The sequence below is a fragment of the Macrobrachium rosenbergii genome, chromosome 53 (genome assembly GCF_040412425.1).
Source record: "Macrobrachium rosenbergii isolate ZJJX-2024 chromosome 53, ASM4041242v1, whole genome shotgun sequence".
NCBI lineage: Eukaryota > Metazoa > Arthropoda > Malacostraca > Decapoda > Palaemonidae > Macrobrachium > Macrobrachium rosenbergii.
This window is the reverse complement of record NC_089793.1, coordinates 3584137-3599163: the sequence shown is the minus strand read 5'-3', so window position 1 is coordinate 3599163 and position 15027 is coordinate 3584137. Positions and strand designations below refer to the sequence as shown.

The 15027-nt window shown below is 35.7% G+C and overlaps 1 protein-coding gene across 1 annotated transcript; it reads right to left on the bottom strand.

The window, feature by feature from the left end:
* Positions 1-10637, bottom strand: eIF3e (eukaryotic translation initiation factor 3 subunit e). The gene is made up of 9 exons (XM_067096515.1): positions 10479-10637; positions 8103-8270; positions 7078-7188; positions 6662-6784; positions 5496-5688; positions 5163-5299; positions 3867-4102; positions 3445-3679; positions 1-145 (listed from the first exon to the last, which is right to left on the bottom strand). The coding sequence occupies exons 1-9, from the start codon at positions 10566-10568 to the stop codon at positions 119-121; spliced, it is 1320 nt and encodes a 439-aa protein (XP_066952616.1). The 5' UTR covers positions 10569-10637; the 3' UTR covers positions 1-118.
* Between the last annotated feature and the right edge of the window lie 4390 nt (positions 10638-15027).

Genomic DNA, 15027 nt, shown 5'->3' with positions numbered 1-15027 from the left:
TTCTGTCACTCAATTTATTTGTTAAAATTGCAGTAATCAAATACAATGAAATACTTTTTCACCAATATTTAATAGGATTTTTGTTAAGATTTTTGTTAGATAAAAGATGTCCTTACTTTCAACTCTGAACAGCCCAGCTTGGTCCCTGAAAAGTAAAGATTTCATTAAAATGTTTTCAAAAGTTAAATGTCATCAATGGTTAGTTACAAATACTGAATAAATCACTTACACTTTAATAAAATTTGGAGGGAAATGTTATCAATGGTTAGTTACAAATACTGAATAATTCACTTAAATTTCCTAAAATTTGTCCCTTCCATTCATAATTTGACGCTTCTAAGATAATTTTTTCTTACAATATATCATGAGAACTGTCTGTAGTTGTACTTATGCCTGGTTATCCATACTGCTAAGCATAGCATCTGTTTTTTTGTTTGTAAATCTTTTGATATATTTAATTGCTCATAAAGGAAATGGCGATAGGAAAGGTCAGCTACATAATAATATTAGGGTTGATCCAGGTTACATGTCATAAACACATGGCAACTTATTGCATCCATATTGGAAACAGTGCAAAAACAAATCAGTGACTTATTGGTAGCTCTGTTTCATCCAATTACAGTTTCAAGCATTTGACAAAGGTTTATTTTCCATTTCCAGTTGTTGATTTGTTTTCAATCTGTTTGTGACATGATAATTTGCTCTCGGTTCATCACATCTTGCTGTAGTGTGAATGCACCTTTAGATAAGACTACAAAAACTGCACACAGTCCACATACTAATCATTCCAGCTTAAATAACAGTTCCAAGTATTTAATGTGTGGCTGCCATGTCTGTAAAGCTTCTAAGAAGTATCGATTTTGACTATTGCATTACCGTAAATATCATATTAAAGGTATAAAACAGACTGTCCACTCATAAGAAGGCAGATTATAAAAGTTGAAAACCATGTTGCATATACAGTGCACTGTTCAGTTTGCCTCATTATGGTTTCATTATGTATGTAAAAGACTTAATTGAAAAATAATATACAGTATTTTTAATTATCGGTGGTCTCCATAAAAGGAAACCACAATTTTTGCAAAGTTTTGAGAATGGCTTTGACTTTATTTGCATTTCAAGCAACATTTGTTGTTAGAAATGTTAAATTTCTTTATTTCTATTACTAATTGTCATTATTTTGTTAATATATTCTTTATTTGTAATACTAATTGTCATTATCATGTGATTATCATTAACATGTGAATATATCTATAAAGTTTAGGCTAGATAATCAAAGCTACTGTACTTATTTTACAGATATGAATGTGAGGAGACCAGTAATGATTACTGGCATATTTTCTTTGTTTCCACAAAAAGAAAAGGAATACTATCAATCAAGCAGATGACTTTGGAATAGAAACATCAATTAATGGCCAACATCTAAAACATCATCAAGAATTGTGCAAGGCAGTAACAATTACTTCAAGACTATCTGCAAATAACTCTGGCTCCTGGTGCTATATGGGGTAACAATATCTTGACCAATTAAAAAATTTTTCTAGCATCAGCTAGTTCCTGAAATTTTACACTGCCAAGCAAGTCAACCCTCATGAATACACCTGTGAAGAAACATAACTCCTGGAGGAATTTGAGCAGGAATTTTCTGTTATCTGTGACACCAATGATTTTCCGTCCTGGCTTATAGCCTACCAATATATTAAGGCTAAGCCAGACCTAGAGGAATCTTACAAATACCAGATATGGAAGCATTTGATTGAGAAGCCTACAGCCTAGGTAGGTTACACAAAATCTGATCAAAAATATAAATTAGTTTGATTACTTATATGAAAGGGCATTTACTTGTCTTCCTTTGTATCTAAAATTCTGAGACAGAACCAGTTATGACTTTATGTTAAGCTTAACTCCATGAAGAAATCCACTACAGGTGTGTCTGTCTCACCTATTCATCAGGAGTAGAGCATTTCTAAAAATTTTCCTCAAGAAATACCTAAAGAATTGATCTTATATATCAACTGTATATTTTTTATGAAAAATGCCATGAACCCAATTTTTACTGACTATAGACAATATTAATGTGTGCCAAAGTAGTCAATGCTAGTCATCATTATCATGTCATTCACAACATTAATTTATGGGGTTTAGTGCCAAAGTAGTCAATGCTAGTCATCATTATCATGTCATTCACAACATTAATTTATGGGGTTTAGTGGGATACATTCTGCCTGTTAATTCTTGTTAAAACTGAGTCTTTTGTATAAAACTACTTGCTGACAACTTAATAAACACTGACAATAACTCTCTCTCTACACATCCTTTCACTGCAAATCTCTCTCTTGTCTTTATGACCCACACGTTTGTGTTCTATGAATCACTCTCTTGTCTTCAAGACCCACGTTTGTGTTACTATGAGTCATCATGAAGTAGTAAAGTCAATGCCAGTAAATTACAATGGATATTTACATTTTCCTAACCTTGTAATAATATTTCAATAGAACATGTGATAAAGCTCACAGAAACTTAACCATGATGAGAGGATTGGACTAACATGCTTCAGTTATGAGGTTATCCATTCTTATCATTAAAAGGAGCTCATAGGCAACCATATATACACTAAGACTAAAGCATAATGTAATGAACTAAGCCATGCCACTTGGGAAAAACAATAAAGATTAACATGCATCACCCATGATCTGATAAATTGTGAGGAGTGCAAAACACAAATTTAAGCTTGTCTATACATTTATATAGATGCCAAAAAACTAAAGATTAAATCTGGTCTGAGACAGACTCACTATCAATATACTTGGGTATTTAATAGCAATGCATTTTAAATTTCAAATTCTGATCTTGAAAAAATTAACTGAAATTGATACAAGTAAAAAAGTAAAAAATAAAGCATGGAGAGTAATAAATTACAAACAAAAATCATTCTGACAAAATACTTGAAATGACTTTCAACACTTTTCAAAAAATTATACTTTATGTCACAAAATAGTCAATGGCCCTATTCCCAACTAAGCCATAATACACATTACTTCCGAAAACTAGAAATTGACGTCAATTCATTTTGCAAAATTTCTCTAGACTAGTCAACTAATTACAACAAACACCTCTAATATATTGAAAATAAACATACTTGACACAGAAGAGGACACAAACAAATAGGAATTATGAATTGCTGCTTCAAGCAGAATAAATGAAATAAAAAGGAATACTTTTTACATTGATGAGGATTCCATCAAATAAATAATTTAATACACCTCTTTTTAAGTACTATTTACACTTGATTCTCAATCATTAAATGCCTAACTGTTATTCATCCTTAAAAAATACATTACAACCAAAATTTAATGCATAAACTGATTCTAAGAATTGAAAATTATTTTCTTCAAACAAGAGTGAAGACAACCTATGGGACCCAGGATCATAAATGGCACCTACCTCGTTGTACCTAGCAGTAGCTTTCTTCTCAACATTGATGGCAAGCATTTGTGTCCTGAAACTTAGGGTTTTTGTCTTTTCTATCAACTGTTGATAAGGCGACACAGCTTGTGTACCCATAACTACGTGGCCTTGCTGGGAATCTATCTTTGCATCTAACTTGGCTTGCCGAATGAGATTCACAATCCATCGTTCAGCATCCTTGGGGGTCATGTTCAACTTCTCAGCCAACATACTGTTAAAAATTTTTTTAGGGCATGTCAGGCAAAATAAATCTTCTGTTATATCATAAGGAAATATAAATTTCAAAGGATTTAGATGATCACAGAGATAAAGGCACAGCACTAATGAAAAATCATGCACGTACAAACATCTTAAAACTCCAACTTGAACACAAGGTCTTAAAGGAAAAATGCACTTACTTTATACTGATACACTGATGAATCCTGCAGAACAACTCAAAGATCATCAACCTGGCATTTTCAATGAAGTCGTTTTGACAAGCCACCAGGAAGAAATCATTTTCTAAAACTGTTGCACACTGCTGTAGTTTTTCCTGGGCTGCATCAAAGTCGAAATCAACGTACAGATGGGCCAAGAATTCAGTGATTGGGTCTTTGTAAGTGTAACTCTCTTGCTGAATGACCCGAACCAAGTCCTGTAAAAAAAAAAAAAAAAATGAGTCACAACTGGAAGTGAACTATATAAAAAAAAAATCCCTTTACATAGGGGGCTGCATCTACAATATATGGTTGCTTGTGGTTTCACAGATCACAAACTCTACCTTTCCTCCAAAAGAGTACTTTTAAATCATTTAACCATTACAAATACAGTATTGGTACTTGCTGTAATGTATTAATGATATCAAAGCTGTATTAAAATAAAAAGGAAATTCTATGGATTTACCAAGCGATTATTTCATACCCCTTTCCTTTGTTAATCTAATGTTGAAGTGTCCCTCTGTATTTCAATAAAGCCACAAGAAACCAACATTTCATTAACAAGAGAAACAGAAAAGTAATTCACTTATTCTTATATGATCACCCTCATTATAGAGCAGTTCAACCAAACAAAGCCTCAAAAAAGTTGGACTATTTGACAAGACTAAAAAGGACAAAGGAGAAGTTGAGGCAGACTCTCGGGCTGAAATGCAACTAAAACGAATCTGTACCACAGCCCCCTATGAGTAATGCTTATAACATACATACAACTAATGGGGAGTATTCTCTTTATAACACAACATTTCCAAATTTTCTCAATCTGCAAACCTTAACAGGCTTATCACAATTATTCATGCTGAAAATAAATGGTCACTGGGAAAACCAAGAAAGACTTCTTAATCAAAAGAATTGAATAAATTTATTTATAGTTTCCTAGTCACAGAAATTCTCTTGACAGACAGGAATATTCCACATTCTTCTTTGAATCTTGATCAAAATTCCTCACAAAACAGACAGATTTTATGCAAGTGAAAAGCTACCTACTTTGCATACTAAATAATTCCACCACCTAAAATATGCCAGTATGTTAATAAGTTTGATATCCTATTTTAATCAATGACCCTTATTCTTATGTGCTATAGCAACGAAGTCTATGAAATGAACTGCAAAACCAAGTAAAGTTATAAGACGACCAATTAACTTTTAAATCGAGTTACTGTACATCTCATTCACTGATGTTACTATGATCAAGTAAAAACAAAAATCAAGTAATCTTACCTTCATAGCAGCCCTTCTGCTGTTCTTGTTTATAACAACTGCAGTTGCCAGATACCTCAGAACATGAGGACACATAGTCTGAAGAGCATTCAAATATGGCTGCTGGTACAAAAACATCTCGATGATCAATTCCCGCCCTGCAAAAATACCAAAAATATTTAGATGCCATATAAACTCTACAGTTAACGCATTTCCTTCATCAATCAATAATATGGCAGTATATATAAAATGAGGTTTACACAAAAGTCCACAGATCAGATCAGTACCAAATTAACAGCAGTCTATTCCAATTCATTTTAGTACCCCTTAAAATAACATATGCATTCACTTCACCTTTGTTATGATTGAAGAATACAAAAAGAGACCAGTGAATGAGCCAAGTACGTTGCTGAAGTGCTTGCAGGGGAGAGGTGGTGAGATTGCTCTCGATGAATTCTTTCAAACGATTCAGGTCCTCGAGAGCATTGTCCCAATTCTGCGTCAAAATTTCAGAAGCCAACTTTCCCCATAAACCATTCAGGAAGTTCTGAAAGAAGAAAAAAAATATTACTGTGATAATGGTACTTACCCATGAATCATATAAATAAGGGTTCTAGGTCCAGCTTCATATGTATTTAAAGTACAGTACTATCAACTTCACTTCTTTTTACCCATCACTGCATGAACCTCAAAGTGCTAATACATTTCTGTAATATTTTATTTGCAATTTTACTGCTCTCTTTTTCTCCTCTCCTAGCAATTCTATTAACAATTTTCTTTTTGCTTCGTATCCTGTGTTTAGTATACTTCACTTATATATATCTCCCTAATTAAAAACTACACAGGTATTATACCATGGTTTTCATTAAGAAAACATCATTATCATTTAACTAGACCACTGAGCTTATCTAAACTAACAAAACTGCCCTGAAGGGCTCAGTAATGAAATTACATTTTGTATTTAAACGATCTGAAATTCTTTAAATATTTAGCAACTAAATAAACTACAAATGATAAATAACCTGATAAAATTTCCTATATTTACTGTTTCTGAAACAACACTATTCGATGTTGAATTTTATATACTGATTGACAATTACATTCCATTGTTAGTATTATTATTGTAACAGTATCAATTTCTTCATATTTTCCAACCTCATAGGGCAGGCTTGAAAGGTCTGTTAATACATTAAAACTTAGTCACGAAATGTAATCCCTAAAAATCTAACAACTCGATAAACTGACAATGATTTTGTTGACATTTCTCACAGGAAGATTTTTCCAAACAATACTTGCTGATGGTGGCTATGCTTAGCTTCACTAGTGTTGTTCTTCATTCTGGGATTTGATGTAGGGTATTTTCATTAAATACCTACAGGTTCTTAATGAATATTCATTGACTATTAAAACATCGACATAAATCACTCATTGCTGTATTCTAGTAACCACTCTAACAACACTACTTAAGCACCCAACTATTCTGAAATATAAATAAAATGCTAATATGAACCCTTTCTTACCTTGTCACTGACAGGTACAAGACCACGGTGAAGATATAGATAATCAGCCGCTCCAGAGTAGTTGCCACACTCATACTGAAACTTTGCAAAGGAGTATAGTGTGTCTAACATCTCTGGGCGGAACTGTGAAAAAATAAAAGAAAATGTTTTTAATGAAGAAACAAAACATTTGTCAAAGATTGTCTTAATGCAAATTATTTCCAAATTGTACAATATTTTTTAAAATCTACTTGGTCTTGAAAAATGTACTTTCACATCTGACCGTAATTTTCACGAAATGCAGGTGTACAAAACCCTACCATTCTATATAAAAAGTAATTAAATGTTAACAGGGAAAACTAAATTTTTTTAGGCAATTAATCCCAAATAAATGCTTACAGACAGTCTTACACAATAAAATAATAAACCTTCCTTACATCATGATTGTCTATAAGGAATTGCATCAGTGTTCGATGATCTCGAGATGTTTGCAGTTGCTTCTGTACTTCGCTGTCACTGAATATTTTGAAAATAGGCTCAGTTTCATTCTGAAATGATTAACACTGGATTAGAAAGCAAGGGTAAATGAGTCAGTTTTGTATTTCCTAATTAGCAGAATCTGTAATTATATTAAATACAATTACATTCAAAAGGCTTACAAAAAAAGGAGGATTAGAAAATATGTAACAAAAATGAGTCATTTTTGTAATTCCTAATTTACAGAATCTGTACAGTAATTATACAAAGCACAGTTAAATTCAAAAGGCCATATTACCATTTTCAATAAAATCTTTGGCCTGTACAGTATACTTAAGAGGACATTTTGCAAAGAATCTTAAAACATTTGAAACTGCTTGTTGCAAGACAGAACATCTTCTCTGCTAAGATATGATGTCAGTACGGAATCAACTTACTAAATATGATGTCAGTAAGGAATCAAGTTACTAAGTTAATACATTTTTCATCCAAGTTTGCACATGTTGTCCTCCCTATATTCTTGGCTGGTTTATGCATAATGCATTTACTTGCAGTAAGAACAGAGTTGTCTGGTTGAACTACAGTACTTATATTACAAAAATCAACCGAGTTAAGCAAGGTAATTTTTTATACTTTATACATTATTTGCATGGCACGTTACGCACAGCAAAGTTCTACTTCACTTGAGGAAGACCTAAACCAGTAAACCTACAACCTACCATTAACTCCATCCACATTTTTATAAAAACCCCATAGACTTCCTCCTTATGACTAGGCCATTCAAGAAAAATAAAAAAAAAAAAAAGCAAAACAATAAAAAACCTCACTACCTCCTTTAAAACTAAGGCAATCAATGAAAACATAAAAAAGCAAGTAATAATCCTGACTTAATATTATTCCAATCAAAATACACAATTAAATCCTGAAAACAAACAGCCCTTACCAATGGAAAGGCAGAAAAATATTCATCCCTGTTACAGCTTACCTGGAGACGTTTTAAATCTGAAACGACTGCTAATCTGCGTTCTGGAAGTTCATCAGGAATAGGCTGATCAGGATAAAGCGTTTTTTGGACATCAGTGGCAAAATCCACCATATTTGTGTATGTCAGCAATTCCAACTTGGCACGCAGCAGGTCCGTCACATCATATATCTGTAAATGTCAAAAATTAGAGAGAATCAAGGGAAAATGTCTATACATTAGTATAACAAAAGTGTTTTGGGGATTTTGTCTAATTCCACACATCAACTGAAGTCAATTTTTTTAAAGGATGTTATCACTGGTACTGTATAAAATTTAGGCCAAAAACCAAGCACTGGGACCTATGAGGTCATTCAGTGTTGAAAAGGAAATTGAGAATGGAGGTTTTTCAAGTTGTAACAGGAGGAAAACCCTTGTAGTTGCACTATGAAACAACTGTTAGGCGAGGAGGGAAGAAAGAGAATATGAACAGAGGTAGAGTAAAAGAAATGAAAGGGTTGTAGCTATGGGCTGAAGGGATGCTGCAAAGAACCTCAAGTAATGCCTACTGTGCACCATAAGGTGTGTATGACAGCACTAACCCTATACAGGGCTGATGAGACGTTGAACTGAGAATTGTCACTGAAATGTTTATGTACTTCCATTCATGGAGTGCAGTTGTTAATTTTGTAATGTTAGTTGGCAAAATTATACATGATAGTATTGATGTCAGGATGTAATAATTGGATATTCTGCAATAAAAAAACCTTTTGCAAGGCTAGAGATATATTTACTTTTTATGACAGCAATATAACAGCCGATCAAAATAAAAATCAAAGCTGAAATGATGTTTTTGCAGGTATTTATTGTTAACTCCACAAACAAAAACCACACTACAGGTGATTTTCCTTCACTATCCTGTCCGAAATCATATTATTTTACTTTCGATCATGAAATCATTAACATATTGAGCAAACAGCAATTTGTTTAATGATTCATTCCTTCAAAACTGTGAACATTTCTTCAAACGTACAAAAATTAGTTTGTTCTAAGCATCAAAATCAATCCTATTACAGTCAATAGGGTAAAATTAGGGAGCAAATGCAGATATGAGGGGTCAGGGCTACTGTATGCCTAGTAGTCATTTCAGAGGGAATATGACCTAACCTGACTTACATGAACTTGACCTAACCTAACCTAGGATGCCATGCCCTAACCTGGCTTGAGGGAGCTTTGCCCTCCTGGATGCCTGCAAGTAAGTCACTCTTTGTTATTTCCAAATTAACGTTGCAAATATAATGCAGCAATGAGCTAAGCTACAGCCTACGATGATTTATGACCTGTTTCCTCTCAAAATGACACTTGGTCTGCATATTTACAAGCAAGGACACATCCTGACCTGTTATGGTCCAGTTGCTTAATCCCAATATAGTTAAGGTTGGGAGAGGTAGGGAATATAAAATTTAGGCCAAAGGCAAAGCGCTAGGACCTGTAAGGTCATTCAGCGCCGAGGAAATTTTTGAGTGAAGGAGGTGTTAAAGGTGTAGCAGAAGGAAAACATCCCAGCTGCACGATGAAACAATTGTTTGGAGGGTGGAAAGTAAGATGAAAGAAAGAGAATGTGAACAGAAGTAGAGTAAAATCTGGTTATGCTTGTTAAATCGAAGTAGGGGGTCATGAATTACTTTGGGGGATCCAGGGGGAACGAAGCGCCCCCAGCCAGGTTGGGTAGAGGTAAGTTTAGTTAGGTTTGCCTCCAGACTCCCAAGCTAGGTTAGGGCACGGCCTCCTAATTCGGGTCGTTTCAGCCGCAAGCACGTTAACGTGAAAAATGGGCGCTGCGTATAGTACCAGCCCGTTGGGGATGTATATAAAAACATAAAATAATGGCGGTAAATACCATAAACATCACGTCTTACGCCGTTTTGGAAGTCACGGCTGAAACAACCAGGACCGTGGCATCCTAGGTTAGGTTAGGTAAAGGCGAGTCTGGTTCGGTCATAACCCCTCTGAAATGCCGACTGGTCACCATCCCAAATAGTAATTCGTGACCCCCTACTCTGCATACTACCTATAAATTTGGAAAAAGCGTCAACACTTGGTCATACCTGGGTCGTATCCCACCCATAATATTGTGTTGGGGAAGTCTATGATTAAGTAATCTTCAGCAGCGGATATAACAGCAAAATTGATCCTATCAAGCTCATATGAAGCTCCATTCTTCAATTTACCTCGCTACACGGAATATAATTTGGTAGGAAAAGAAGCCGACATTAAACAAATGACTCGACCAGGGTCGAGTTGCGCCACGGGCCAGACGACCATTGTTCAGAAGAAAATTACAATGTTTATAGGATTCATTTTACGATATTTCGATTCCTTCCACATCAATAAGCTTACCAGTTTCACGGATAAAAATTCCATAAGAGGAAAGACGAGGTGCCGGTCCAAATAAGGACCAAGCTTCGACGTTAGGTCGTACTCGGCCATGTTTGCGGCAGGGAGAGGTAAACAAAGAATTCCACCCACGAGGAGGAGGTGGTGGGACAACCAGACTGTTTCTCAAATTCTCTCAACAGTTACAATTCTCTCTCTCTCTCTCTCTCTCTCTCTCTCTCTCTCTCTCTCTCTCTCTCTCTCTCTCTCTCAGGCTGCTTCTAGTTTGATATCGGTACTCAGTTTATTTTCTTGTGGGACAGTGCAATCAGTTTAGAGTCACGTTTCCTCTAATCTCTTGGCTAATGTGAAGTGTGAACATGTGTCTTCTCGATTTCCATTAATTAAATAGGGTAAACAAGGTCTGGCTGTGCAGTCAGAACGAATCTGATAACCACAGCAAATATCTGAATGTATTTCAACAATGAAAATATGTAAACTACATCACTACGCAAATAAGTCTCCAAATAAATTGTGAAGGGAATTCGTGCACTAATATGACTGACTGACAAGCAACAATCGAACTAAAGCCTTCCAATAAACTCTGTTATTTTATTAATATCTTGCGCTGCATAACTTTTCATACAATAAACATATGAAGGAAAAAATGTACCATTGGCGAGTCTCTTTATAATTCAACGTTTGGTGGGTTCCGTTTGTCGAGAGAGTGCGAAGAGCACTTATCGCTTCATGTCAGCGCCTTCTATTGGTCTCTCCAAACACGTTTCAGTAATGGAGGAATGCGTGACAGTGGCAGTTTGTTTTATTTTCAACCAGAATCGGTTTATCTAATAAGCTACAACTGTCAATGCAATGCTGTAGTGATATTTTAACGGCAACCACCCAAATTATCGAGGTTGCTTCAAGTTTATGACCGACCAGGTTTTGAAAATGACTGCATAAGTCGCCAATGTTGCTAAAGTATCCTTTCAGTTCCACTGGAACAATTTAATGAAACATGATCCAGTCAGATGCAGTGCATTTCTGATATTATAAATTATCATTCTCACAATGTAAAAGAAGTTCCGCATAAAAGTCCTACATGGGAGGACACACGTTTGACTAAAGTAATATTACGTCGTATAGAACACAACCTTACACAAACGCACCGGTAAGTGGTAACGCTGATCTGTATGTTTGAGATCAGTGAAACGTACCAAATGAAATACTGGTAGGCCTACTGTTTCCTCCAAAGTACCAAATTTGGCAAGTAAATTTTAGTTTCACCGTATTCCCGTGTAGTTATACTGACAAAATTTAGTTCTAATTTACACCTACACTTTTTACCGATTACTGCATCACAATTTGGAGCAGTAGAGAATAGCAGTGGTTTTACAGCATAACCAGTCGCTGACAGGGACCATTTCATTAGATTTTGTTGATGACATTATCATAATAACTGGAGGTAAACTCAAATTTAGTCTTGTCTTGATTTTTTAAAACATACTGAGTAAACACGCTGGTCAAAGCAGAATCTACTACATAATCTAGATTTGAATTGCTGAAATTAAAAATTACAGTAACATATCACAGCAAGAAACTGTGAGAGGACTGTACACAGTTTGCTACAAGCTTTCTGTCGATGAAAGACGAATATAGTCGTCACAAATCAACAATCACAAGTGCCATTTTTTGCCCTACGTGAATTGCTCTTCGGTAAAGAGACCCTGTAATACTGAATCAGGATTTCAAAAATGTCTGTTTTAATATAATTTATATGTGATATTAACATTACATGGAAACATTGCAAATAAATGTCCAACTCATATACAGTAGGCTTGGACGTTTATAGTCGATTATAATATTATGTAACTTCAAGATTCTATTGCTCAATGATGTTTTAACTTATAAAAAAATTTATTCTTTTTATCTATTCTTGATGAAAAATAACACTCAACGAGTAGCTATAAATGTAATGTCATTTATAGTACTTGGTAAAGTGCCAGTGTTCATGACATGTGGCATTTCTTATAACCCTTGGTATAAGAATGGTCAGGAAATGTGTATATTTTTTTTATTTAGGGGAAAATGTACATCAATTCACTAAACAACAACAGCGACTAACAATATCTGAGAGAGAGAGAGAGAGAGAGAGAGAGAGAGAGAGAGAGAGAGAGAGAGAGAGAGAGAGAGAGAGCAACTACAACCTTCAACCGATCATCATCTCTGTTGGCCGTTATCTCACCAAAGTACCAAAGAGAAACGGTGCCCGGAGAGAGAGAGAGAGAGAGAGGTGGCGAGACGCCTAAAATATTCCTACCTCACCCAAGTTAATTACTATTACACACCGCCCACGGCAGTCGCCATCTCAACCCCACCCCACCCCATAACACCGCCCACCCGCTCCCCCAACCCTCAATCCCCGCAGTCTTTGAGCCATATTTTATAAGGAATATTGCTCGTGTATGGGTTGGGGAGGTTTGATATTTATAAATCTTGTTGTATCCCTCCCTCACACTTCCCTTTCCCCTCCCCCGCCACACCGAAGCCCCGTCCATATAGTTCCCCTTTCCTTATACCCCTTCGTCGTCAGTAGCAACGTAACATAAGAAAATTCTAGAGTGTACCTTCTAGAATTTTCATGCTTTTTCTCTGTCATTGGGGTATTCGAAAGGGTAGTAGTAGCAGCAGCAGCAGCAGCAGTAGTACTAGTAATAGTAGTAGTAGCAGTAGTAGTAGATGTTTAAGGAGGGAAAGCTGGACATGATGGTACTTTGTTAGACCTAACTGATAGGGAAGAAGGCTCAGGTCTGAGACGAACAACTATTTAGGAGTAATTGTTTAGGTGTTATGACAAGTATATGATCCAAGAACGAAAAAAGAGAGAGAGTGACAGTTTCTGGAAGAGTCTGAATCTGTGCCTGGTTGTGGCTAGGCCTAGAGAAGAAAATGTGGATGTGCTGGATGGTCTGAATCCAAAGGTGTGTGACTGAGAAATGAAAAGAAGTGGCCAAATCTGAAGTGCGTGGAGAGAAGACTTTCGAGGTGTGTTCCAGAAGGGCGTTGATTATGAAAAATATGTGGTTTTAACTGAAATACTGGATTAACTGACTGATTTCAATCAGTCATTCATACTTAATGAAAACAAATTCCCAACCTTACATTACTCAAACTGTACAAAAATAATCTGATAATAATTCCGGAGACTTTACTTTCGCAAACTCCAGAAAAGTCACTTGATTTATATACAACATTCACTTTAAAAACTTGGAGTGAGGATAGTTACCCTCCACAACCTGGTACTCTTAGGTAACCAAGATTGGGACATTCTACCGGTGCATGTGTCTTATAGTCAAGGGAACCACCATAACAGTAGTTGCACGACCATTGAAAAATGATATTCCCATACGTGACCCATTTCGGACCAGCCAATGGCAGCTTCCCATCTCTTTGACATAATACTGTACAACCACAGAGTACCTGATTTCGCAACTTCTATAATCCACGAAATTTACGTAGCTTCCACGACTCTCTTCTCCATGTTGGGAAGGCGACTCTTCTCGTCATGATATTTGTTGGAATGGAATACAGAATTTAGACTAAAGGCCAAGCTCTGGGACCTATGAGGTCATTCAGCGCTGAAAGGGAAATTGAGTGTAGAAAGGTTTGAAAGGTGCAACAGGAGGAAAACCTCAAAGCAGTTGCCCTATGAAACAACTGTTAGGAGAGGGTGGAGGATAGCAAGATGGAAAAAAGAGAATATGAATGGAAGCACAGTAATAGGAATGAAAGGGGCTGCAGCTAGGGGCCGAATACACTCTGCAAAGAACTTTAAGTAATGCCTACGATGCACCACGTGAAGTGCACTGACGGCACAGTGACTAATGCTTCATCTTCTCATTTGCAAGACATTGACGGAAAGCCATTTGTTATTGTTCTCTCTTCTTCTTCTTCTTCTTCTGCGTTGGCCTTTAGCTCTTCTTTACTCCTTCCCCTTTGTCTTCAAAGTTCTCTGGTTTCCCTGAATCATTTCTTTCTGCTGTGATTACAAACGACGCGACTTTCACGCAAGCGTAGGTCTGCAGGAGATAATCATGTCTAAGAGTTCTTTCAGCCTCTTAAATCCGAAGTTTTCATACTTTACTGTCATACGGCTCTTCAGAATAGTTAAGCACCGCATCCGGATATTTAAGGACCCTCGTCTGTCACGTTTAATCTATATCACACAGGCTTAGTATTCTCTTAATACGAGATTATCATTAAGGGGAGATTCGTTTCTTTGGATGAGTGGATCATTCTAATCCTCTCTCTCTTAAGATATTTTGCTCAAAATGCTTTTCTAATAACTTATATTTTTCTGTTTCGTAAACGTAAATTTTCTTGGCCTACAGCTAGAATTAATGCGTCGACATTTTCTTTGTTTTTTACTTTCTTTGAAATTATTTAATCAAAACACTTTTTTCTTATTAAAACATTTTCTTTAATATTTTATATTTTACTGTTTGATACTTGAATTTGCCTTGATCTAAAGTCATAGAAGAGTCGATTTTTTTTAATTCAAATTCTTGAAATT